Source organism: Lithobates pipiens, unplaced genomic scaffold (assembly GCF_037356315.1).
Source record: "Lithobates pipiens isolate NorthernLeopardFrog02 unplaced genomic scaffold, aLitPip1_a1.2 Scaffold_25, whole genome shotgun sequence".
Classification (NCBI taxonomy): Eukaryota; Metazoa; Chordata; class Amphibia; order Anura; family Ranidae; genus Lithobates; species Lithobates pipiens.
This window is the reverse complement of record NW_027507787.1, coordinates 175,821,231-175,848,533: the sequence shown is the minus strand read 5'-3', so window position 1 is coordinate 175,848,533 and position 27,303 is coordinate 175,821,231. Positions and strand designations below refer to the sequence as shown.

Here is a 27,303-nt window from a genome sequence, read left to right as displayed (position 1 = left end):
TTTATGGCTAAGTGCTAATTGCATGACATTTAGTTTGCTCAATCACCGTGTATCAAAAGCCGTTGCCTATTTTTTTCCTTCCTATAAAGAAAACTGCACTTGGTTATGTATATTTTAGAGCTGCTGCACCCTAATAAACCGTGAATACCGATCCAAAATAATATCTAACAAATAAGAGTGTGTTGTCTCTTTAAATTACAATACGTTTATATGGTGAAATCACACACGTGTATGTGAAGACACTACTTCATATTAAAAAAAAAAAAAAAAAAACTTATCAAAGCTGTTCAAATAGAGCAGAATGAAAAAATACATGAAAAATATAATACATTAATAGCATATCCTAAAAATAAAAATATATATAAAGAACTAAAAAAAAAAAAAAAAAAAAAAAATGTATGAATCATTCATGCAAAACTAAGTGCTTTGTGCGTCAATATATAAAGTGCTCAAGGTGCTTGTAACACAATGAAGCCTCTTACCAGACTTCAATGATCTCAAATTATAGAGATCAATAGCTAATTCTCTGTAGCTTAGAGAAGCTGACGCTCTCACCCTCAAATCTCAACAAAGCTCAGTGACCCCAAAGTCCTGAATTGGCAGCGAAGTCCCCAGCATATAATGAAAACCTCAGCCTGCACTCCATGCACAAGCTCTGACATACATGTGCATCCGATATAAAAAGGGAGAAGTCTCATAGCACAACACTTTTGAAACACCCAGTTTATTATATAAAATATTGCACTTGCACAGAATCATTACCAGGTGTTTCACAAAAGCTTCTACAGTTCAGCCATGGTGTCATCCAGTGGGCCTTTGTATGGGGACATCACAGAACTAGCTCCGCCCTACATGTTTCTTTACAATTCGTCCCCTGGGATGGGAGACAGCAGAATTTGTACAGCTACTACCTGTGTTCATACATGCAGTTCAGCCTGGACTACATGGCATATTCTGTGAGTGACAACAGTGGACCGAGCCTGTGTAGTGTGCGTGCCACTTCTAGTCTAGCCTGTGTGACAGTGAAAATACAGGAGTACAACTAGGAGACAAAATGCTGTCACCCTATATTAGGAAGTTTCTGAACATCTTGGAAAAATCCCTAGGCGTCCTCTTAATGAATGCTGCAGCGTTTTAGAATATTAAAAATGATTGTAAAAAAGCATTCATATGCTAGTGTTACTAAACCCACAACAATAAAATCAGTCTGTATATTCAGTAAAGCATGCTTGTTATATTCACTGTGGAACCAAAGTGGTTAATCCTCTACATTGTGTAAAAACGCTGTTTGATTCTGTCTTCTCTGATCCGCCCATTTTTTCCATTGTCCCCAATCCATCTGCTGATTGAACACAGGCTAGGAGACAAGCTGCACATTCTCAGCTTGGTGTGTATTGCTAGAGGGTTTTTTTTTTTTTTTTTTAACACACCCTCTGTATGATGTACAGTTGTGTTCGCCTCTGCGAGACATTCAGTGAACAGATTGGCACTGCCTGGAGAGCTTCCTCCCATTGGTCTCCATCCATCCGACCTACATCTCCTTTCCGTTCATCCAGCATTCGCAGAAGGTGTTTTTTCAGAAAATTCTGCAATAACATACTATAACATTGTGATATGAATCCCTTGGTTGTAGAGGCTCTTTTGATCAAGTTAAACAATGTTGTCGGAGGAGGAGACAGTTCAGAAGAACTACTTTGAGCTGTCATAGGAAGCCTTAATTGCATATAATAAAAGCACATGGAAGACTGCAAACCAAACGGCTCCTGTAGAGATTCAAATAACAATAGTACTCCATTATGGAAAATGTGTCTAATGTATAGCACCCCATAGCTCTTCCATAAGGCCCTGTGTTGCAACTTGCCAATTTCAAGGTAGCTTCCATTAGACCAGATTGGGTTAAATTCCATGTATCCAGTCACTCCCTGCAGATATCTGATTTAATTCCGTACTTTTTGAATAAGGTTATAAGTCAGGTATGTCTTATGTGACTTACCAAAGGCCAGAGCTTCAAGGGCCACTGGAACTGACTCGCCCTTTACTGTGTGCAGCATAACGGTCTCTCAAAGGAGCTGCCGTTGGCGCCCCTCCCGCTCCGTGCCCTAAGGCTGCATTCACACCTGAGCGTAGGGTGTTTGAACGTTTTTACCGGCGTTTTGTCGCGCGACAACGAGCGTTTTGTCACACTACAACGCGCGACAACGAGCGTTTTGTCACACTACAACGCGCGACAACGAGCGTTTTGTCACACTACAACGCGCGACAACGAGCGTTTTGTCACACTACAACGCGCGACAACGAGCGTTTTTTAACTTCGGCGTTTTTTTTCAGCCAATAGGAAAAATATTTTTCATCTGCTTATTTTTTCTTGAGCAGATACAGCGTCAAAACGCCCGTAGAAACGCTCGTTGTCGCGCGTTGTCGCTCGAATCGAGCGTTTCCATTAGTTTCTATAGGAATGAAAACGTCCAAATCAGCCCGATTCGCGCGACAAAAAAGGGTCCAGAACTTGTTTGAGCTTCAGGCGTTCGGCTTCAGGCGACATGGAGTGGAGATGTGAACGATCTCCATTGAGAATAATGTATTTTTTCCCCTCCAGTGTTTTGTAGCTTCAGGCGTAGGGCTACAAAACGTTCAGGTGTGAACGGGCTGTAACTCATTACTCCTATTAGGTGCTGTAATTGTGCGGCTAGATAGTACAGCCAAGGGTTTGGCAAGGCTAGACCCCCCCCCACATCCTTAAGGCACCGCAGATGTTCATGTTTAATTCTAGGGGAGTGGTTCTTCCATATTAGCATGCGGAATAGCTCACTATTCAAAATGTCTAACACACTATCAGTTTTTCCTTTAGATTTGCAAAAACCATATAATATGAGGTCAAACCTTAAGAGTTTCAATTTGTATACAGTCAGGCAGGCCCTTGCACTACATGGTTTTGGTAACCCTGATGACAAAAAGCAGAAAATATGATAGTGTGTATGGGTCGTTAAGGGGGACCTGAGTTGTGCAGCACAGAGTAGCTGGGACATTAAAATCATCTTGATCAGGTTCACCCTACCAGCTACTGACAGGCAGAGTGAATTCCACATTTTAATCTGACCTCATAATTTTTGTAGTTGCTGTATATATTCAGCCTCTCATAGTCTCAGATACTGGGTGTCACCTGGACCCCCAATTGCCTAAAGGAAGTAGCCAGAGTCCATGAGCATTAGGGAGATGTTTTGCAAATCTAAGTACACTACAAACTGTATGATTGTTTGAAGAGAAATGCACCTGTACCAGACTCTAAGTGTGAGGAGGAAGGGCAAGCACTTAAAATGAAAGAAGCTATTAAACCTTGTGATCTTTCTGCACACAGCTTATAGTGCTTTATTCCTCCCTTGAGGCGCAAAATGGCCGCAGGCCGTAAAAGATAATCAGTTTGTGAATATTTTAATCAAGTGCTTCTACCTAGGGTTAAAGCAGGCAATATAATGTTATTGTTTTAATTAAAAAATTTGAGTAGTTTTCCAATCATGTGTGATTAACCTAAAATCAGTTCTGATGGAGCTGTTTTATTAACCTGACAGCTTATTATTCTAAATGGTAAACATTCACTTTGTTTGCAAATATTAAAGATTCTAACTACCAGCAAGAATGAGTCTTTACCTGTCAACGGCGATATGCTGCGAGTGGCGGCTCCCGTGCCCATGCGTGGGAGTGACTTCATCGCGGCTTCGCCGAATGACAGCGGCGGAGCCACGAGACCCACGAGAAGATGGATGCTCCGGACTACAGGGGACAGCGGTGACATCGCTGCCTCCTGTGTCAGGTAAGTGACACATAATGGACTACTATGCGATGCATTATGCTTTACCTCTGCAGGGAATCTAAGAGGAAGTAAACTCAAAAGGGTTCGCCGATTGACAGCGGCGGAGCTGCGAGACGCCACAAGCAAGATGGATGCGGCGGACTACAGGGGACAGCGCGACTTCGCTGGCTCTTGTGTCAGGTAAGTGACACATAATGGGCTACTATGCGATGCATAGTAGTCCATTATGCTTTACCTTTGCAGGGAAAAAAAGAGGAAGTAAACTCATCAGGGTTTACTTCCTCTTTAAGTTACAGCCTTATTCCAAAATGGATTACATTTATTATTGTCTTTAAAATTCTACAAACGATACTCTATAATGACAACGTCAAAGAAGTTTTGTTTGAAATCTTTGCAAATTTATTAAAACGACCTTTGCTCAATACTTTGTTGAAGCACCTTTGCCATCAATTACAGCCTCAAGTCTTTTTGAGTTAGATGCTGAAAACTTGGCACACCTATCCTTTGGCAGTTAATCCCATTTTTCTTTGCAGGACCTTTCAAGCTCCACCAGGTTGAATGGGGATTGTTGAACAGCCATTTTCAGATCTCTCCAGAGATTTTCAATCGGGTTCAGGTCTGGGCTCTGGCTGGGCCACTCAGACATTCACAGAGTTGTCCCATAGCCACTTCTTTGTTATCTTGGCTGTGTGCTTAGGGTCATTTTCCTGTTGGAAGATGAACCCTCGCCCCAGTCTGAGGTCCAGAGCGCTCTGGGACAGGTTTTTATCAATGATCTCTCTGAACATTGCAGCATTCATCTTTCCCTCGATCCTGACTAGTCTCCCAGTTCCTGCCACTGAAAAATATATTACCGCAGCATGATGCTGATACCACCATGCTTTACTGTAGGAATGTTATTGGCCTGGGGATGAGCAGTGTCTGGTTTCTTCCAGACTTGATGCTTGCCATTCAGGCCAAAGTTTTTAATCTTTGCTTCATCAGACTAGAGAATTTTGTTTCTCATAATCTGAGAGTCCTTCAGGTGCCTTTTGGAAAACTCCAGGTGGATTGTTATGTGCCTTTTACTGAGGAGTGGATTCTGTCTGGCCACTCTACCATACAGGTCTGATTGGTGGATTGATGTTGAGATGGTTGTAATTCCGGAATGTTCTTCTCTTGCCACAGAGAAATGCTGAAGCTCTGTCAGAGTGACCATTGGGTTCTTGGTCACCTCTCCGACTATGCTCATTGTGACCTTTAAATGCTGCAGAATTTTTTTATGTACCCTTCCCCAGATCTGTGCCTACAATTCTGTCTCGGAGGTCTACAGACGATTTCTTGGACGACTTGGTTTTGTTTGTGCTCTGATGTGCACTGTTAACGGTGGGACCTTAAGGCTGGGTTCACACTGCTGCGGGGGGGGGAGATCCAGATGTGATTCCCACCGCACTGCAGTGCAAATCACATCGGATCTCTGTAGCGATGCGAGTTCAGCCATACAGATAGTATGGCTGAATTCGCATCGCTCCCGCAGCAAACTCGCACGGGACCCTTTTTTTTTGGTCCGCAGCAGAATCGGATCGCATGGGTGTTCACACCATGCGATCCGATTCCTGTGCGAGTGTGCAGATCGCACTGCGATATGCGGACGGATCTGGGGGTGTCATTAAGATTTCATTGACACTCCCAGCAGTCCGCATAGGGCAGTGTGAACTGCCGGCGGGAGTCATGCGATGCGGGAAAACGCCGCGGATTTGCGGCGTTCTCGCATCGCTATAGTGTGAACCTAGCCTAAATAGACAAGTGTGTACCTTTCCAAATCATGTCCAATCAACTGGATTTACCACAAATGGACTCCAATCAAGTTGTGGAACCGTCTCAAGGATTAGCAGTGGAAACGAGATGCACCTGAGCTCCATTTTGGGTGCCTTGGCAAAGGCTGTGAATACTTCTGTACATGTGATTCTTTCTTTCTTCTTTTATTTTTATTTTTTTTTGTTTTTTTTTTATAAATTTGCAAAGATTTCAAACAAAATTCATGTTGTCATTATGGGCTATTGTTTGTAGAATTTTTGAGGAAAATAATGAATGTAATCCATTTTGGAATAAGGCTGTGAAATAACAAAATGTGGAAAAAGTGAAGCGCTGTGAATACTTTCCGGATGCACTGTAAATATAAAACTGTTTTATTTATTTTAATAATTAAAAAAAAAAATAGACTTTAAAATCACTTTAGCTTTGTTCATGTTCCGTCTCTCTGCGTTGTGCGCTCTATAGGTGCCTAAAAACTGAATAGGCAAAGCTACTTGCAGTATAACTCGGGGTGCACCCCAACAGGTGGTAACACTGCAGCTGAACTGTAGTAAGCATTGTCACCCTAAGAAAGCAACGGCCTGTGGATACACCTTGCATAAATGAAAAATCTGGATTGCTGCACTCCCTTGTTCCTCAGAGCAACCCTTTCTTTGTTCAAAAAACAGTCAATAAAAGCAGCTTAAAGGTCCAAAAGTACACATGGGGGAGAGAAAGACAAGTGACGCGTTTCAGGTCTGGAAGAAGCACAGCAAGTGTGAAAAGTGCGTCACTCGTGTGAGTGAGTCTCTCTCCCGTCCATGTGTACTTTTTCTACCCTTTAAGCTGCTTTTATGGACTGTTTTCGAACAAAGAAAGTGTTTCTCTAAGGCTGCTTTCACACTGGGGCGAGAGCAGCGTCGGCGGTAAAGCGCCGCTATTTTTAGCGGCGCTTTACCGTCGTTTTAGCGGCGGTGTGCGGGCGCTAGCGGGGTGGTTTTGTCCCCCGCTAGCGGCCGAAAAGGGGTTAAACCCGCCCGCAAAGCGCCGCTGCAGCGGCGCTTTGCCGGCGGTATTGCCGCGGTGTCCCATTGATTTCAATGGGTAGCAGCGGTATAGGAGCGGTGAATACACCGCTCCTTCACCGCTGCAAAGATGCGGCTGGCAGGACTTTTTTCACCGTCCTGCCAGCGCATCGCTCCAGTGTGAAAGCCCTCCGGCTTTCACACTGGAGTTAAAGGGGCCGGTTTTTTTCAGGCGTTACACAGGCGCTATTTATAGCGCTGTAACGCCTGAATACCGCCCCAGTGTGAAAGCAGCCTTAGTAACAAGAATGCAGCCATCTGAATTTTTAATTTGCACATGTACAGTGGCACGCTGGCTTGGCACCCCTTCTGTGTTTGAAAAGTAAAGTTGATTGCCAACTTGCCCCGAGCAGCAGTAAAAGTTGATGCGGATACACCTTGGTAGCATAATTCATTTGAAAGAGGTACATAAACAATATTTTTTTTATGTAAGTATTTGGGTTTAGGTACACTTAAATATTATACTTATGAAATTTTCATTCCCTTTTTTTTTGTTAAGTATGTGCCAGAATTGAATAAATATAAACTGTTGCCATCTCATATTGTATGTCCAGTGTATACATTTTTATTGAAAAACAAAAAACAAAAAAATCTGACGGCACGTCTCCTGACTTCCCTCAGTTCTAGCACCTTAGCCTGTATCAAACTGATCAGCATTTTAAAGTGGTTGTAAACCCTTACAACACATTTTGACCTACAGGTAAGCCTTAATCTAGGCTTGCCTGTAGGTCAAAATGTGTTGTAAGGGTTTACAACCACTTAAAATGCTGATCAGTTTGAAATATCTCCTAAACCTTCACGGTTTAGGAGATATTTACTGAAAGACCGGCACCGCTGTCTACGGCGCATGCAGGCGCACTGAGTGCGCCGCCGTCAACGGCGATATGCCGCCTGTGGCGGCTCCCGCGTGCATGCGCGGGAGTGCCGTCATCGCGGCTTCGCCGAATGACAGCGGTGGAGCGGCGAGACCCCCCGAGAAGATGGATGCGCAGGACTACAGGGGACAGCAGTGACATCGCTGGCTCCTGTGTCGGGTAAGTGACACATAATGGACTACTATGCGATGCATAGTAGTCCATTATGCTTTACCTTTGCAGGGAATGAAAGAGGAAGTAAACTCATCAGGGTTTACTTCCTCTTTAACAGTTCCAGGAGTGTTGGATACCTTACCCAACCCCCCACCACCACCACACTTGGCTTTCTATCTCTATCACCTACACTTACCTTCTAAGATTTATGGATGATGCAGGCCACTGTGCTTGTTGTGACCTTCAATGCTGCACATTTTTTTTTCTGTGCCTCGATACAATACTGTCTCAGAGGTCTACAGACAATATCTTGGACTTCATGGCTTGGTTTGGTTCTCGACCTCAGTCTTCAAGTACCCCCAACAGGCCATGTTTGCAGGTTTTCCTTTTATCTTGCACGGGTGCTTTGAATCAGTCAATGGCTTGGTATTTTGGACAGCTATTTTATCTAAGAGAAATTCCCAAATCGTGGCCTGTTGGAAATACTTGAGGACAGAAGTTGAGAACCACTGACCTAAATCACTGCAGGACCCAACAGTAAGCTGGAAGAAAGAACCACAGCACGTAGTGGGTGGCATAGACAGCCAACATTCCCAGAAGTGTTTGATAGAGGTTAAAGCAGGGGCGTAACTATAGGGGGTGCAGCAGTCGCGACCGCAACTGGGCCCTGTGCTGCAGGGGGCCCATGCAGCCCCACCTACATATGGCCGGCAGCAGCATAGGCAGCTAGGGGTACCAGTGCACCATGCACACGGGTGGCTGGAGGTGGAGGGTGACTACCCGGCTCCTCAGAGTACCCCTGTCTGTTCTCCCCAGCCAGAGAAAAAAAAAATAATAAAAAAAACTACTGATACCAGTGGTGGAACTACAGGGCTCACAAAGGTCATATCTGTGACCACGCCCTGGAGTTCCACCGCCGGACTCGGAGGGAAGGGCCCTGGCTGGGGTTCAGGGGGGCCCTTCATGGTTTCTTGCATCGGGGCCCTGAAGGTTCTAGTTACGCCACTGGGTTAAAGCGTTAGACCTGAGGATGGTAGTAAACTTGGGTTGCTGTAGAGACTAACGTTGTAGTTAATTTTTGGTTTTTGGTATGGAACTGACCGGACGGATGCATCCTTTTGTGCATCTTTGCCATTCTGCTGACTTACAAAAGCGTGCAGCAGTCGGGAAGCATTTAAGGTGAAAAAACATGAGGGTTTACAACCCCTTTAAGGATTGAACGTGTACTACAGACAGATTTAGCCATTGTAATGTACTGTAGAATGCCTCTTATAAATAAAACATAGTTTCATAAACAAAAATATTGCTTTTTGACAAACAAAAGCGCAACTTTAAAACAAAAAATAAATAAATGTAAATCTATTGGCTGTAATGCCTTTGCACATATTACCTGAATATATTACCAATATTAAGAAAAAAAAAAAGGAAGAAAAGCTTTTTTTCTTTCTCTTCTAGATGTCCCCTACTTATGTGGTGGTGCGGTGTTAATTTTGATCTCAAATTTCTTTTAGTTTTAGTCCATATTTTAGTCATCTGAACTGTTTTAGTTGTATTGGGGCCAGTTCACACTGGTGCTATGTCAAAAATCGGATGTGATTTGCCCCGCACTGCAGTGAAAATCATGTGATCTCTATGCGGTGTGATTTCAGCCATAAAGATCGTATGGCTGAATTCACATCAAACTCACACAGGACTTTTTTTTTCACACCCATGCATTCCAATTCCTGTCAGAGTATGCAGATCGCCCTGCGATTATGCGAATTGATTTTGGGGCGTCATTAACTTTTACCTGACACTCCCAGAAGTTCACATAGGGCAATGTGAACTTCCCCTGGGAGATATGCAATATGGGAATCTGCAGTGGATTCGCAGGGTTGCGAAGCGGCCCTTACAGTCAACTAAAATAGTGCTAATTTAGTCAACGAAAATATTTTCCTAGACTAAATTTACACTTGCCCACAGGGCGAGAGCATTGTTTAAAGTTTGAGTCCTGAATATAAAAGTCTTCTTGCTTGCAGTAGTATCATTTATGTGACCTTCCTGTTGGAACAGATTGTGTTGTTTGAAAAACAGAATTATGCCAGGAAATGTTCATAGAGCCTCCTCTCTTTATTGACTAAGGGATAAAAATGGAAATCTTAGGAGACCTCAAGTCACAGCACATCAGCGGCCAGCCATGAGTTCTCCGGCTCCAAAGTCACTTCTCTGACTTTAAGGTCAGGTCTGTAGGGACGACGTTGCACAGTGTTCGGTGTAGTATGTTTACGTTTTGTCAGGTTGGCCTTTGCAGAATTGCACCATGCTGTAAAATGTACTCTTTTTCTGAATAAATCATCCCTGTTTTGGATCTGCAAAGCTTTTCCTCCTAGAAATGTCTTCTTCTAATGCACATTTGTATTTATTTATTTTTTACAGCATATTAAATCTGTCAGATATCCTAATATACAGGTTACTTTTATCTTATCTTTCTATGTCCTCCATTCTGGCTGCAGCCTTTTTTCCTCCTCGTTATTATCTGTGTGCCATTGGCATTTTGCATTATTTTCACCGCAGAGTGATTGATGGGGGGGGGGGGGGGGATATATTTGTGGCATACAGCATGGCAGTGTGAAACGAGTAGTGAGACACATTGTATAACATATTTCTTATACAATGGCTGTTGGTTTTTTATTTTATTTTTTTCCTTGCTGCAGGAGTTGCCCTGTGATGTTCTAATACACTCCTCTGATCATATACAGAATCAGCACACCTATGGCATTAGGAGCCCATGTACAAATTGGGCACTATCATTTGGTAGGAAAGTATTTTTGATTGCTTTGCAAATGGGATATAAGGAACTTTACACCAGGTACACTTAATTTTTGTGTACGTGTATTTTTAAAGGGAACTGGTTATAATATAAATATGGGGTTGTCATTGTTGTAGATACTCTTGACCTGTCATCATCTGCCTCTTCATTATTTGTGGCGATCAAGGATGTCCTGAGTTCCAGGTAGATGACTGCAGTTGAGAGAGGGAATTGGCATAAATGGGGCGCCTCTCCACACAAGGGAACAACATATGTACTCTAGTCTGATGGTGCCTGCAGTGGGAATTAAACTATGCAACAAGGTGTCAATGCTAAACTTTTTTGACATGTGTCAGGCTAGGTGTATGTAAGCATAAGTATCATATACTCACCTAAACAGAGGCTCCCTTGATCATTGCTGTGCAGCCCACCAGTCACCACAAAACCACCTCTTTATAATTATTCTAGCCTGTCAGTTAAGCCCTACCCCACACACTGTACGCACTGAAAAGACAGTCTGTGCCCCTGTTCATGGACTTTTTTTTTTTTTTAAATGATCGAAGGGCTTGTTTGCACCACTGGCTGCATTGCAACTCGGCAGCAGGTTTGCGGTGTGTTTCGCTCAGACCAGCACAGTGTTTATGAACCGATACTGACACATTTCACTGTTCACGTTGATTTATTTATTTTTTTAAACAATTTTTATTGAAATGTCACAGTGACATTTCATTTAATTCTATCAGCTGGCATGCTGCGACCCATGCTCTGAAAAAAAGTTCTGAATGCAGAGCTTTTGTTTTTTTTTGTGTGCACAGCGCCCGCGCACCGCTGCAACACAGTGGTATGAACCAGCCACACTGGAGGTGCGAAGTGTTTTGCGATGAAGGTGCGGTGGGACTGCCTGAATAGTCGCCCAATGCAGTCCCACTGTACTTGGTTTGAATGGACCCTCAAAGATCATTTCAGGTGGCATTCTTTCTTACATTATGTTAGATGTCTTTGGATTGCTTCTCTGCATCTAACTAAACAGAGTATTTTTTCCTTTGTTGTTCTAGGTCCTGTCGTTTACATGCTGGATCTTGCAGACAGACTGATCTCCAAAGCCTGCCCTTTTGCTGCAGCTGGAATAATGGTGGGATCTATATATTGGACAGCTGTCACATATGGAGCAGTGACTGTAATGCAGGCAAGTCAAATTTATACCTATGACATCTCATTGAGGCTCTTCTAACAACCAATTGAGCATCTGCTGACACATTCATTTTTTCCTTTATTTTTAATTTTTTTAAATCTATACTGCCAACTGGAATAGTCAATAGATGCTTAATAACTGTATGAAATAGAACTACGTTTAGTGTGTGTGTGTATGTATGTATGTATCTCACAAAGGTGAGTACACCCCTCGTATTTTTGCAAATATTTTATTATATCTTTTCATTTGACAACACTGAAGATATGACACTTTGCTACAATGTAAAGTAGTGAGTGTACAGCTTGTATAACAGTGTAAATTTACTGTCCCCACAAAATAACTAAACACAGTCATTAATGTCTAAACCACTGGTGACAAAGGTGAGTACACCTCTAAGTGAAAATGTCCAAATTGGGCCCAAAGTGTCAATATTTTGTGTGGCCGCCATTATTCTCCAGCACTGCCTTAACCCTCTTTGGCATGGAGTTCACCAGAGCTTCACAGGTTGCCACTGGAGTCCTCTTCCACACCCCCATGATGACTTGTTTTAGCTGGTGGCTGTTGGAGACCTTGCGCTCCTCCACCTTCTGTTTGAGGATGCCCCACAGTAGTCGTCTTGGAGGTGTGTTTTGGGCCGTTATGTTGGAATACTGCCCTGAGGCCCAGTCCCTGAAGGGAGAGGATCATGCTCTGCTTCAGTATGTCACAGTACATGCTTCCAAGTGCCAGCAGCACTCATGCAGCCCCAGACCATGACACTCCGACCACCATGCTTGACTGTAGGCAAGACACACTTGTCTTTGTACTCCTCACCTGGTTCCCGCCACAGACAATTGACATCTGAACCAAATAAGTTTATCTTGGTCTCATCAGACCACAGGACATGGTTCCAGTAATCCATGTCCTTAGTCTGCTTGTCTTCAGCAAACTGTTTGCGGGCTTTCTTGTGCATTATCTTTAGAAGAGGCTTCATTCTGGGATGACAGCCATGCAGACCAATTTGATGCAGTGTGTGGAGTATAGTCTGAGCACTGACAGGCTGACCCTCACCCTTTCAACCTCTGCAGCAATGATGGCAGTATTCGTATGTCTATTTCACAAAGACAACCTCTGGATATGACGCTGAGCGCATGCACTCAACTTCTTTGGTCGACTATGGCGAGGCCTATTATGTGTGAAACCTGTCCTGTTAAACCGCAGTGTGGTCTTGGTCACCATGCTGCAGCTCAGTTTCAGGGTCTTGGCAATCTTATAGCCTTGGACATTTTTATGTATAGAAACAATTCTTTATTTTTATTTTTTTCAGCTCCTCCGTTTTTTGCCACCATGAGGTTCCATGTTGAACTTCCAGTGACCAGTATGAGAGACTGAAATTGATGACACCAAATTTAACAATCTGCCCATTCACACCTCAGACCTTGTAACACTCACGAATCACATGGCACCAGGGAGGGAAAATGGCTAACTGTTTACAATTTGGACATTTTCACTTAGGGGTGTACTCACTTTTGTTGTCAGCGGTTTAGACATTAATGGCTGTGTGAGTTATTTTGAGGGGGAAGTTAACCACCTCAATACAGTGCATTTTTATCCCCTTCCTGCTCAAGCCATTTTTCAGCTTTCAGTGCTGTCACACTTTGACAATTGCGCGGTCATGCAGCACTGTACCCTGATGAAATTCATTAGATATATATATATATATATCTCTATCTATCTATCTATAGATATATTCATATAATTTTTTTCCCCACAAATGGAGCTTTCTTTTGGTGGTATTTGATCACCTCTGCAGTTTTATGCGCTATAAACAAACAAGTTTGAGAAAAACACAATATTTTTTTACTTTTTGCTATAATAAATATCCAATTTATTATTAAAAAAAATTTTCACTAGTAATGGCGGCGATCTGCGATTTATTTTTTATATCGTGACTGCGATATTGCGGCGCACATATTGCACACTTTTGACACATTTTTGGGACCATTCATATTTAGACAGCGATCCGTGCTATTACTGTATAAATGTGACTGGCAGGGAAGGGGTTAACACTAGGGGGTGATTGAGGGGTTAGTTATGTTCCAAGGGAGTGGTTCTAACTATAGGGGGAGGGGACTCACAAGGGGAAGAGATTGATGGGTGTTCCTCTGTACTGAGAACACACCATCGCTCTCCTCTCCTCTAACAGGACCTGGATCTGTATGTTTACACACACAGATCCACGGTCCTGCTGTCTTACCGGGCAATTGCGGGTGCCCGGCGGACATTGCACCCGCCGGGCATGCAAAAAGTCTCCAGTGACACTGTGGGTGTGCGCGAGTACCCCCTGAGGGGCCGGGAAGGCGAGGGCGTCATATGACGACCTCCCATAATGAGAGCCATGCCGCCTGACCGTCATGACAGCCGACGGGCGGCAAGCGGTTAAATTTACAATGTAAAGTAGTGAGTGTAGAGCTTGTATAACTGTAAAGTATAATTTCTTCAGTGTTGTCACATTAAGAGATATAATAAAATATTTACAACATTTTGAGGGGTGTACTCACTCTGTGAGATAGAGAGTGTGTGTATGTGTGTGTTTATATATGAGATGAGCGGGGCTTTGTTTCCCTGCATCGCTGGACCGTGTACAGGTAAGTGTCGGATTATTAAAAGCCAGCAGCTGCAGTATTTGTAGCTGCTGACTTTTATTATTTTTTTTGAAAGCGGAACTCCGCTTTCACAGAGCAGGTAAGTATATAATGTTTTGTTTTTATTTTAAAATAATAGCTTTACAATCAATTTAATAGTACAATTTAGTTATTTGTGTGCCAGTCTTTCCAGCACAAATTCTGAAATAAATTATTTGTTCCAAATTTAAAGGTATTGAGTGAAGCAATGTGGATCATGCCTTTTCTACACCAGTGGAAAACTTTATCTAGGATGGTTCTTTATTATAATACTGATCTAGCCTTTTTTGCCAGTTGTTGATTCCATGGGTGGAATTAACAAAGGGTGGTGCAGGCATAAAGCCTGTGCCATTTTTTTTATTTTAAGGAGAAAACTGAGAAAATCCTAAGTGTAATCTACAACGGGGAGTAGCCCCCTTTTTGTTAAAGTGGTTGTAAACCAACAAAAAAAAAACCTGCAAGACAAAGGCATAATGAGCTACTATGCATACTAGCTCATTGTAAATTAACTTAGACTGAAGCCCCTGCAGCGCCCCCCCCTTCCCCCGCTCCAGCCGGCGACATCGTTCCCAATGTTATTTCCAGGTATTGCAGGCTCCAACGCTGTAATTGGCCGGAGCCACGATGATGTTACTCCCACCCGCTGGTAACGCCACACTAACTGAAGCAACGACATGTACTTGCCATTGCTTTAGTGCGCATGTGCCTATGATGTTGGCACATGCACATGCAGATAAAGGGGATATCTCCTAAATCATGGAGGTTTAGGAGATATCTGTGGTAGCTATAGGTAACCTTGTTATTGTAGGCTTACCTGTAGCAAAAAGTGGTTGTAAAGGGTTTTCAACCACTTTTAATTAGGAATGATATACTGTTTTCTGTGCGGTGTCTGCTACAGACTCGGCAAACAGAGCAGAGTGGCTGCAGCTGCTTCACCAGCTCCCTCCCCTGCCTTCAGCTAAGAGAAGGACTGTTAATTCTGTTTGCTAGGAATAGCATAAGGCCATTTTTTTTTTTTCAGAGAAAGGAACTTTCCCTGTCTATCTGAAGGCTCCGCTTGTGCAGTGTTCATACTACACAGACAGAAAGTAGTAAGCTGTCCACAGACAGCTCACATCCCATATGCCCTCTCCAATCGGGAGGGCATCTGCGACTGTTTCATGTATTGAAAACAGCCACAATCGCTTTAATTAGATGAAGTCCTGATTTTACTCTGGACACTAGCATGAGTGGTGCAGATAGACCTGAAACCAGGTCCATCTGTCAAAGCGGTTATGCCAGTAGCTTTGCCAATTCCCTAGCACGTGTCCTGTGATGGATAGGGCTTGGGAGGTCAAGCAAATCATACAACCTGTTTTCGTTTTTTCTTTAAAAAAATAAAAAAAAATTGTAAGTTGGGTTTATTGCAGATGGAAGTTTAAATTGCAAGTTAATAAAGTCCCTATTTGATGTGACAGCAGTTGTGTGCCTAGGCCAGCCCTCTATTGTGTGTGTCATTAAGGAGCTTTTTATTTAAAAAAAAAAAAAAGATTCATTTCAATTACCAGTCTCAAGATGTTACCAGCCGTTGCCCCACAAAATCGCAGGAATGTAGCAAGCAATGTGTGTAAAATCCCAGCAGTATCATTAGCTACTCTTTTATTTGTTCTCTTAGGATATAATCAATAGATGAGAATTTACATCTGTGTGCAGGCAGCTGCGCCACTCTGCTACCATTCTATGCTGCTGCCCTTTCTGCCAGGATAGAAAAGTAGATACAAAGACAAACCCTCTGGCTGCCAGTAAAGCCAGGGAAATGATCCTGCTTTCTGGTAAAAACCATTTTGATAGTTCTTGTAGAAAATATTCTGCAACACCTCGCAGAAAACCTTATACTATTCATAGCAGGTCTGCCCTGGAGAAACTTTCAAGTTAATGCCCCTGCCAGGCATAAAGACTATTTGCAAATTTGGAGAGAAGCGGTTTACCTTTTCCTATGTGTTTTGATTTGTAGGAGGACAGCAGAAAACCTACAGTGCCTTGAAAAAATATTCATACCCCTTGAAATTGTCAACTTTTTGTCATGTTATAACCAAAAACGTAAATTTATTTTATTGGGATTTTATGTCATAGACCAACACAAAGTATTGGTACATAATTGTGAAGTGGAACGAAAACGATAGTTTTCCAAATTTTTTACAAATGACTGAAAAGTTTGGCGGGCATTTGTATTCAGACCCCTTTTACTCTGATACCCCTAACTAAAATCTAGTGGAACCAATTGCTTTCAGAAGTCACATAATTATTAAATAGAGTCCACCTGTGTGTAATTTAATCTCAGTATAAATGCAGCTGTTCTGTGATTCCCTCAGAAGTTTGTTAGAGAACCTGAGTGAACAAACAGCATCATGGAGGCCAAGGAACACAACATACCAGACGGGTCTGGAATAAAGTTGTTTAAAGCAGGATGAGGTTATAAAAAAAAATATATCCCAAGCATTAGAACACCTTATGGAGCACTGTTCAATCCATCATCCAAAAATGGAAAGAGTATGGCACAACTGCAAACCTACCAAGACATGGCCATCCACCTAAACTGACAGGCTGAGCAAGGAGAGCATTAATCAGAGAAGCAGCCAAGAGGCCCATGTTAACTCTGGAGGGGCGGCAGAGATCCACCGCTCAGGTGGGTGAATCTGTCCACAGGACAACTATTAGTTGTGCACGCCATATTTTTGGCTTTTATGGAAGAGTGGCAAGAAAGCATTTGTTGAAAGAAAACCGAAAGAAGTCACGTTTGCAGTTTGGGAGAATCCATTGAAACATGTGGAAGAAGGGGCTCTGGTCAGATGAGACCCAAATTGAACATTTTGGCCTAAAAGAAAAATGCTGTGTTTGGCAGAAAAATAACACTGCACATCACCCTGAACACACCATCTCCACTGTGATACATGGTGGTGGCAGCATCATGTTGTGGGGAAGCTGGTCAGAGTTGATGGGAAGATGGATGGAGCCAAATACAGGGCAATCTTACAAGAAAGCCTGTTGAGGCCCGTACATACTGTATGAAAATTGGATAGAAAAGGTCATACGACGAGCTGACGATATTCTGATCGTTAGTATGGTGCTTTCGACAGCCGATTTTTGCTTTTTCGTCAGACAAAATCTGGATGTGAAGACTACAACATTTTTATCGGATGTGAAATAGAGCTGCGTGATCGTCAGGAATCGTTATTGCGATTTCCCCCCCCCCCCCCCCCCCCTTGCTATCTTGACAAAATTGTTTCAGATTCTTGCAATGCATAGAATTCTCTCTGCTCTTCTGAAGCCACAGCCATCAACCTAGCAGTCTGCCAAGAATCACAACATTCTTTAGCAGTGGAACTAAGTCTAAACATTGTAACAATTTGTCAAAGGAATAGACTTTGTGTGCATGTGACTAACGTTTAACCACTTAAACACGAAACCTTTTTCTGACATTTGTTGGTTTCAAGTTTAAATCTTTTTTTTGTGCTAGAAAATTACTTAGACCCCCCCCCCCCCCCCCCAAAAACTATATATATATATATATATATATATATATATATATATATACATTTTTTAGTAGAGAATAAAATGCTGGTTGCAATATTTTATGTCATACTGTATTTGTGCAGCGGTCTTTCAAATATAATTTTTTTGGGGGAAAAAATTACTTTATTGAATAAAAAAAAAAACATGAAACCGTAAAGTTAGCCCAATTTTTTTGTATAATGTACGTTGCGGGATTTGTGAGAGAATCGTGATATTTTTATTCTATGCAAAAACAAAATCCTGATTCTCGTTTTGGCCAGAATTGTGCAGCTCTAATGTAAACTCAACGTCTGATTTTCATTTCATTAGTGCGGTTTTAGTACGGTTTTGTTTTCATACAAAAAAATAAATAAAATTGTACTACGCATTCTCAGAAACGAAAGACTACGTTCAAAACTATTCAACACGTTCAATCAAATGAAAAATTTTACTATTGTAAGTAGCCTCTTCACTTTTGATATGAGACTAGCCACAAAAAAGACGTTCGGTCCTCCGAAAATCAAAATGTGTGTACGAGTCTTTAGAGTCTGCAAAAGACTTGAGACTGGGGTGAAGGTTCACCTTCCAGCAGCATAACGACCCTAAACATACAGCCAGGGCTACAATGAAATGGTTTTGAATTCTGGGCTCTCCAAACTATGGCCCTCCAGTTGTTCAGGAACTACAATTCCCATCATGCCTAGTCATGTCTGTGAATGTTAGAGTTTTACAATGCCTCATGGGGCGTGTAGTTTCACAACAGCTGTAGGGCCGTAGTTTGTAAATCCCTGGTCAAAGCATACTGATGTTAGAATGGCCCAGTCAAAGCCCAGACCTAAATCCAGTTGAAAATCTGTGAAAAGACTTGAAAATTGCTGTTCAGATGCTCTCCATCCAATCTGACAGAGCTTGAGTTATTTTGCAAAGCAGAATGGGCAAAAATGTCACTCTAGATGTGCAAAGCTGTTAGAGACATCCCCAAAAAGACTTGCTGCTGTAATTGCAGTGAAAGGTTGTTCTACAAAGTGTTTAACTAGGGGGCTGAATACAAATTCGTGACACACATTTTACACATTTATTTGTAAAATAAAAAATAAAAAAATACTAAAACCATGCATCATTTTCCGTCCACTTCACAATTATGTGTCATTTTTTGTGTTGGTCTATCACATAAAATCCCAATAAAATACATTTACGTTTTTGCTTGCAACATGACAAAATGTGGAAAATTTTGAAGGGGTATGAGTACTTTTTTGAGGCACTGTACATAGGTGAGCATAAACCCACATAGATGCAAGGTGTGCATGTAGACTCCAAGTAGGCAGTGTGCCTAGCAGTATACTCAAGACCTAAACTGCAATGTTGGCACACCATTTAGTCTTCAGCTTCTGAAAGGGGCTTTTATTTTTATTTATTTTTTGTAAGTTGTGACTAGAGTGGAGAGGGTAACGGACACCTGTCGGCTTTTATTGCTGTCTGTGCCCCCGTTGGGGAGATTCACCCTCCTTTTATTTTTCCTGATTTTTAATTTTATTGAAAGTAAAAGAAAATCCTAAATTTTGGCTTGACATCCTCTCACTTCCAGTATTGGCTATGGGACAGGAAGTGAAGGGAAATCTACCCAATGAGATACAGATGGCAAAAGAAAACTGATGGGGGTTATAACATAACATCAGCCCTGATGAAGAGGGCAAAACAATGCTCCTGAAACACTTAGTGTATCACATGTTCGGAATAAAACCTCGTTTTTGGATTTTAATAATAATTTAAAAATATTTGAAACATGGATTCTTTATATTGATATGACATAGATTATGAAAATCACAATGGCCTTCTTCCAGTGACCCCCAGCAGATTGGCCAAATTTTCCTGTGGAGCTATGTTGTTTTTATAGTGGTTGTAAAGGCAGAAGGTAGTTTATTTATTTTTCCACTTTGCTGCATTCTTTGCAGCAAGGTAAAAGACTTTCTGCATGAAGCTACCACCAAATACATACGTGAGCCAGATCTTGATCCAGCGATGTGCACAAATGCTGAGGGGCTCTTAGCTTTCTTGCGGTGCATACTAGCTCATTACGCCTTTTCCCTTGCAGGTCTAAAATAAAAAAATGTCAGCAGGTTTACTACCGCTTTAAGCTACATAAGCAGTGAATGGGGAGTATACACATGCTGTGGCATGCCAAAAATTATCCTGTGTCGCATTTGGCGGCTGGTACTGCTTGTCGAATGTAGCCTGTTGAACTGAATGGAGCTGCAGCGCTGTGGGTTAAAACGGGCGGTGAGGAGGCAACATAATGCCTTCTCAATATCAGTTGCAGATCTCTCTTCAGAGGGCCAAGCTCGTGTAAACAAGCCTTTAAAGTCATTCCGTTAGGATTTACTTTAAGGCTACCTGCATATAGTGCAGCATCAGTGTGTGTGTTCACATGTATGGTTGGTGGAAGCAGTATTGCAAATACCTAAACCCTAGAACAGCTGATGGTGCTGAAGGTTATTGCCCTTTGCTTGGGCCTGCAATGTATTAAACTTCCCAGTCCATCACCTGAGATCCTTTACACCATCACCACAAGGGAGTTCCATCTAATGAGCATGCTTGTGTTTATACAGCCGCTGATAAAAAACTGCGTTCGCCACTGAACCATAAAAAACATAAATTTTCTTTGTTTAAAAACAGAAAACCTCCTTCTTCCCACTAATGAGTAATCAAATTATAAAAAAATGAAAATGCTAACCGTGATTATCATTGTTAATTAACATCTGTGCTAATTATGTCAATGTTGACTTTGATTTTCTGCCAATTTCTGTGGGCTCCTGTTGTGTGTATTTGTATACCAAATATATAACGGATTACTCACAGAGACGGCGTGGAGGAGAACGGAGGCGGGTTGGTTGTTTTTCCTGATGCTTTGTTAGGTTCTGGCAGCCCATTAAGTGTTTAAGGCTCTCCAGTGCTTCATTATACATCTTGGTGAAGCGCCATATGCGATGTATTGCAAATGTACAACACGTTTCAGGTTCTGTCACTTTCGGGAAGCTCCACGGGTCATTATTTAGCCATTAACTTCTGTATTTTCAGAGTGGTTTTATGCGGCTCTGCTTAAATGGATTTTGTAGCTTACCTGTAGATTTTTAAAAATTCCATCTTGGACTCTTGATGATTATCACAGAAACTTTCATGCATTTAAACTGGCCTGATGTGCTGTGGTGCATTACTGCACAGATATTAAAGCAGGGGTTGACAAATTTGCTTGGAATCTAGGAGCCAGCTAAAGTTAGGAGCCAGGTCCGTGACGGCAATCTGGACCTGTCCCTGGCCTGACATGGAGGTGAGTGAGGGGAAGATAGCGCCTCCAGCCCCCCCACCTGTCTCCAAGTCATTGCTCATAGCTCTTAGAGGGACATTTTATTTGTTTTATTTTTTTCAAATGACGATTTTTTTTTTTAAATTGCATTTTAGTGTAAATATGAGATGTGAGGTCTCTCTGACCCCATATCTCATATATAAGAGGACCTGTCATGCTTTTTTCTATTACAAGGGATTTTTACATTCCTTGTAATAGGAATAAAAGTGACACACATTTTTTTTTTTTAAAAGAACAGTGAATAAAAATAAAAGTTAAAATAAGAAAAAAAAATTTTTTTTAAATGCGCCCTGTCCCGCCAAGCTTGCGTGCAGAAGCGAACGCATATATGAAAGCAATGTTCAAACCACATGTGAGGTATCGCTGCGATCGGTAGAGTAAGAGCAATAATTCTAGCCCTAGACCTTCTCTGTAACTCAAAACGTGCAACCTGTAGAATTTTTTTAAACGTCGCCTATGGAGATTTTAAAGGGTAAAAGTTTGTCGCCATTCCATGAGCGGGCGCAATTTTGAAGCATGACATGTTGGGTATCAATTTACTCGGCGTAACATTATCTTTCACAATATAAAAAAAAATTGGGCTAACTTTACTGTTGTCTTATTTTTTTTTATTAAATAAATTATTTTTTCCCAAAAAAAGTGCGCTTGTAAGTACGCTGTGCAAATATGGTGTGACAGACATTATTGCAACGACCACCATTTTACTCTCTAGGGTGTTAGAATAAAAAAGAAAAAAAGTGTGTGTGTGTGTGTGTGTGTGTGTGTGTGTGTGTATATATATATATATATGTGTATGTATGTATATGTAATGTTTAGGTGCTCTAAGTAAATGGAAGGAGATCCATTGGCATTAATGGTTGTAATTCCAACGGCCTCCACAAGAGGGCGCCAGATTCCAGAAGGAATAGGATCACAGAAGGGAATAGCGTCACAGAAGGCCTCAAAGCCGGGGGCTCAATTACCGGCCGCCGGCGGCGCGGCCCGACGCAATCACGCTGGGGGGGTCCACGGAGACAGGATACCCCCAGCTGTGCTGCCCCAGGCGCCAGTCGCTAATTCTAGTCGGCAATGCGACCTGGCGCCCGGGTTTTGTCGAGCCCTGTATTAAAGTGTGTATGGACCCTCACCTTGTAAAACAACCCATTCCATTTAAAAGTGTGTGTGTGTGTGTACGGGTGCATCTAAAAAAATATTACTATCATAAAGTTAATTTATTTAAGTCATTCAATTCAAAAATGGAAATTCATATATTTTATAGATTCATTACACGCAAAGTGATATACCATTTCAAGCATTTCTTTCTTATAATTTTGATGATTATGGCTTATAGCTAGTGAAAACCCAATATTCAGTATCTCCGAAAACTAGAACATTACATAAGACCAAAAAAAAAAAAAAGTATTTTAAATACAGAAATGTTGGCTTTCTGAAAAGTATGTCTTTTGCATGATTTACTGCATCAGTGCAACGTGGCATGGAGGCGATCAGCCTGTGTTTGAAAATGACTTTTGCTAAGCTATTGCTAGACTTGCCAGGCTTCACAAGTTTGTTGCACAATTGCAGCAAGTCCGCATTGCATGACTCCAGATCAACCTTCTTTGCAAACATTCTGCAAGTCTACTGCAAGTTCTGTTATGTTGTGCTATAGTCATCCCACACAGGGGTCACTGTGCCTGAATTTTCATACTGTTGACTTGCAGAGCACTTGCTGTAGACTCACCACTGCAACTTTGCTTGCAGAGCACTTGCTGTAGACTCACCACTGCAACTTTGATTTTGCTAGAGACTTGCCACGCAAATTTGTTTTGATAGCGGCCTTCAGCTCATCTGCATTGTTGCATCTAGTGTCTCATCTTCCTCTTGAGAATACTCCACAGATTCTCTATGGGGTTTAGGTCAACTGGACTACGTTTAGGCTAGTAGCCAATAGCGTTGGTCTCGTAATTTGATCTGAGTATGCGTTGCACTTTGTCCGATCGTTTGTAGAGAATTCTGATTTTGTCCGATCGGATCATGTTGTCGGAAAATTTTATATCCAACTCCCTTTGTCCTCCCTGTATCCAGCGATGTGATCCCGAGTCTGGCTCAGGGTTACCGCTCGTGGTGCTGAAATCCCAACCTGAGCCAGATTCTGGATCGCCGCCAGGGAGGTTAAAGGCTCAGGAAACCTTTTGCAGGTGTTTTGAGTTAATTAGCTTATTAGAATGTGACACCATGAGTCTACAATATTGAACTTTTTCACAATATTCTAAGTATCTGGGTTACTGAATTTTGGGTTTTCACTAGCTGTAAGCCAATGAAATAACATAAACTGTCTGGTGCCAGGAAACTTAGACATATGTTGCACTACGAACCTTTTGAGTATCCTGAAAGAGCCCAAAGAGCAGCTGTGTGGATGAGCACACCAGGAGGGGTGTGAATACAAGTACAAACATTCAGGGGCAACCAAAATTGAAAGCGCTGATCGGAACAGTCTTGTGTTTACAAATGATCAAAAAGCTCAATTGGTTAAAAACGTGGCAATTTGATAACGTGCTTAAATGTACAATTTGCTTAAAATCTCCTGGCATAGACGGAACAACTGGAAAGCTTGCTCCTCACTGTAATAATACATTGAGAAATGGTAGTGGACTGGCTTGGTTAAGCAATGCTGCAATGGCAAAACCTTCATGTGTTTCTGGATGTCACTAGGAGACAGGAAACCAGCATATGCAGTCATATGCACAATGTGAGGCCTTGATAGAATCCTCAGTGGTAAGTGGCAAGATGATAGAACAGCCACGAAACAAAACGGGACTGAAGGGCAGCTGGAACAAACACCAACAGGAACTGGTAGTCGTAAACACCCGGAAAAAAAAATATATATATATATATATAATTTTTTTAAGGTGTAAGAAAAAGGTTTAGTCTTTAAGTGGTAAAACTTCCCTCATTTACAGACCGAAGTTCATTCCTTTGAGCTAAAAGGACTAAGGCTGGGTTCACACCTATGTGAATTGGATGCGGGTTTCACCGCATCCAATTCACATAGCAGGAAAATGTGACTGGCTCTCTATGGAGCCAGTTCTCATGTCTCCTGGGCGACTGAGGCTGTGTGTGTCTTTGCCTCCATTTCAGGGCTGAATTCAGGTAAAGATTCTGCCCTGAATTCATCCCTGGGACGGACAGTGTTGCTTTGCTCTCTGCAGCCAGTTTAGGTGTGAACCGAGCCTTAGTGTTACAATTTCTGTTTATCACCGTCTAGGCGATACTTGGCAGGCTGCCTGTTTTTTTTTTGGGGGGTTGGGGGGGTTTGATAGCGGTTCGCTGTGAGCAGAGAACTCTGCATAAAATCGGGAAAATGCTTTAAGATCACGAGGGGTAAAGAATCGCGACCTGATTCTTTAACGATTTAATCGTGCAGCTCTAGTCGGCAGCAAGCAATACATACGAAGAAACCAAAACAAATAAGTTCAGAAATAAAGTTGTGTAATAAAATAGAATGACACAGGGAAAAAGCATTGAACACGCTAACCGAAATGTATTTAATGCTTTGTACAAAACCATTTGTTGGTAATGACAGCTTCAAGACTCCTGTATGGAGAAGCTAGTCATTTGCATTGCTCAAGTGTGATTTTTGGCCCATTTTTCCATACAGTCTTCAAATCTTGAAGGTTCCCGTGGGCCTCTTCTATGAACTCTGATCTTTAGTTCTTTCCTTAAATTTTCTATTGGATTCAAGTCAAGTGACTGGCTGGGCAATTCTAGCAGCTTTATTTTCTTTCTTTGAAAAAAATTGTGTCAGTAGCAGTCAGAGCAGTACCCAGTGAAGAGCTGTGCAGGGGCAGGGGAGGGGTCATGTCAGCCATTGAGTACAGGCAGGCTGTGCTCACAGTACAGCTGGAAACTGACCATGCTGGGATGGATATGCTTCTATGATTAGGGTGGTCAGTTTGAAATAGGGAAGCTGGGGGACTGGCAGCACAGTAGTTTAGTGGTTAGCACGACAGCCTTGTAACGCTCGGTTTCTTGGTTCAATTTATATCCAGGAGACTATCTGTATGGAGTTTGCATGTTTTTCCTTTGCTCTTGTGAGTTTCTTCCTGGTACTCTGCTCACTTCCCACACTTAAGACACGGGGGTTAATTGGCTCTTGTATATCTTGGCTCTTGTTTGTGTGTACAGCTTGGATATACACATATGTTGTCATATTCTGCATGCCAGTCCCAAGCTAATCAATTGGGGGATATTAAGGAAAGATTAGACCTAAATTGTAACACAATTTTCCAAGACCATTTTAAGGAAAAGAGGCTTTCATGTATATCAGACATGGTGCCCAGAGAGCTGGCTAATCACCAATAGTCTAATACGACTGAATGAATATATACATTAATTGTGAATGTGCTGCCAACAAACCAAGCAGAGAGCCAGAGCATTGTCTGTATAAAATTCCTGTTAGCGCTCCGTAGGATTCACAATTGTGGGTTTAGTGGTCTTAGAGGTTGGTGACCACTGCCACAGACCATGCCTATGCTGTGGTTGTGGGCATTGCTGCCTATAGTCTCCATTGGGCTTGAACAAATTTGACCACACAGAACATTTGGCAGACCATAACGCAGCGTTGTCATCCCTATAATTTTAACTGCCTGCTTCAAGTACCTTTTTGGCAGGGTAAAACAGTATTGGTTTAATGAGAGGTACAGGTTTAAAAAAATTAAAAATGACTTTTGAAATTACATTAACATGTTAACAAATTATATTTTAGCAGTTGGTTTTATATAATGATAGTGGTTGTAAACCTCTGGGGTGCTCAACCTTCTGAAGAACAAGGGCCACTTAAAGTGGAGGGCCACCCTGAAAACCAAAAAATGTTAAAAATGACAAAAAAATCAAAAAAAAATAAAATGAAAAATTTTTTTTTTTTTTTACTTACCAGAAATGCCTGTTGCTAGGCACTTTATCCTAATCTTCCTCTTCCTCCTCCGCGGAGATCTTCTGTCTTCTGTCTTCGTCGCGGCGTCTTCTGGGTAATGGGTCGCGCTGTGTTCTGGGAACTGTGTGTTCCAGAACACAGCGCGTCCCATTCAGAAAGCGCTGCGGGACTCGCGCATGCGCAGTATCTGCGGGACTCGCGCATGCGCAGTAGGAAACGGGCAGTGAAGCCGTAAGGCTCCGCTGCCTGTTTCCCTTAGAGGGAATGGCGGCGCCGGGCCCCGAGAGCCGAGGGACGGGTCGGCCTCGGGCGGCCGACATCGTGGGCGCCCTGGACAGGTAAGTGTGTTTATTTAGTCAGCAGCTGCAGTGTTTGCAGCTGCTGACTTTTTTTTTTTTTTTTTTTTTTTAAACTGGCCCTCCTCTTTAAGTCATTTGGTAATCAGTCACGGGCCACCGTGAACAATGGGATTTTACTGCGCTGAGGTTTACCCACAGGACGGCTACAGCGCAGTGCACCTGTGGCTTTCTTGCGGCTCAGCTGCGCTTTGCCATAAACCTCTTATGTCTTGTGCGTGTGGTGCACTTTGTGAAAGCGCCCCAAACCCGCAGGATATAATAGAAGTCTATGGCTCAGTGCAGCTAATACACAGGAAAGTCGCAGGTGCACTTCGCTGTGCTATGAGGGCACCGGACCTGCTGCTCTGTGTGTCCATTCAGACATGGAGCTGTGGCTCGGCCCCACCCCCTCTATCACCTCATTGGCTTACTGACTTTGACCACAGCGGGAGCCAATGGTACCCACTGTGTGTCTCAGCCAATCAGGAGGGAGTGTCTCGGACAGCTGAGTCTCTAGTGCAACATCCCTGGATAGAGGACCCTCAGGTAAGTATGAGGGGGGCTGCTGCACACAGGTTTTTTTTATCACAATGCATTAAGATAAAAAAAAAAAAAAAAAAAACAACCTTCTGCCTTTACAACCACTTTAAAAAACTCGGACAAAAGAAGGAAATGTGAGCTAGGCCAATACCATGAAAACCTGGCTGCCCAAATCCCTTAAAACATGACTGCATAATCGTATATAAAATGTTGCTCCTTTACAGCTCCAAACTAACTGGACCATAGACAGTAAGGTGGGACTGAGTGATAAAGGTCTTCTTTCT

The 27,303-nt window shown here is 42.3% G+C and overlaps 1 protein-coding gene across 1 annotated transcript in view; it reads left to right on the top strand.

Annotated features, from left to right (window-relative positions):
- MARCHF5 (membrane associated ring-CH-type finger 5) overlaps positions 1-27,303 on the top strand; it is a 105,227-nt gene that overhangs the window by 56,056 nt on the left and 21,868 nt on the right. The window contains exon 3 of the mRNA XM_077455223.1: positions 11,538-11,668. Coding sequence (XP_077311349.1) covers positions 11,538-11,668 — 131 coding nt within the window. The remainder of the gene's footprint in view (positions 1-11,537; positions 11,669-27,303) is intronic.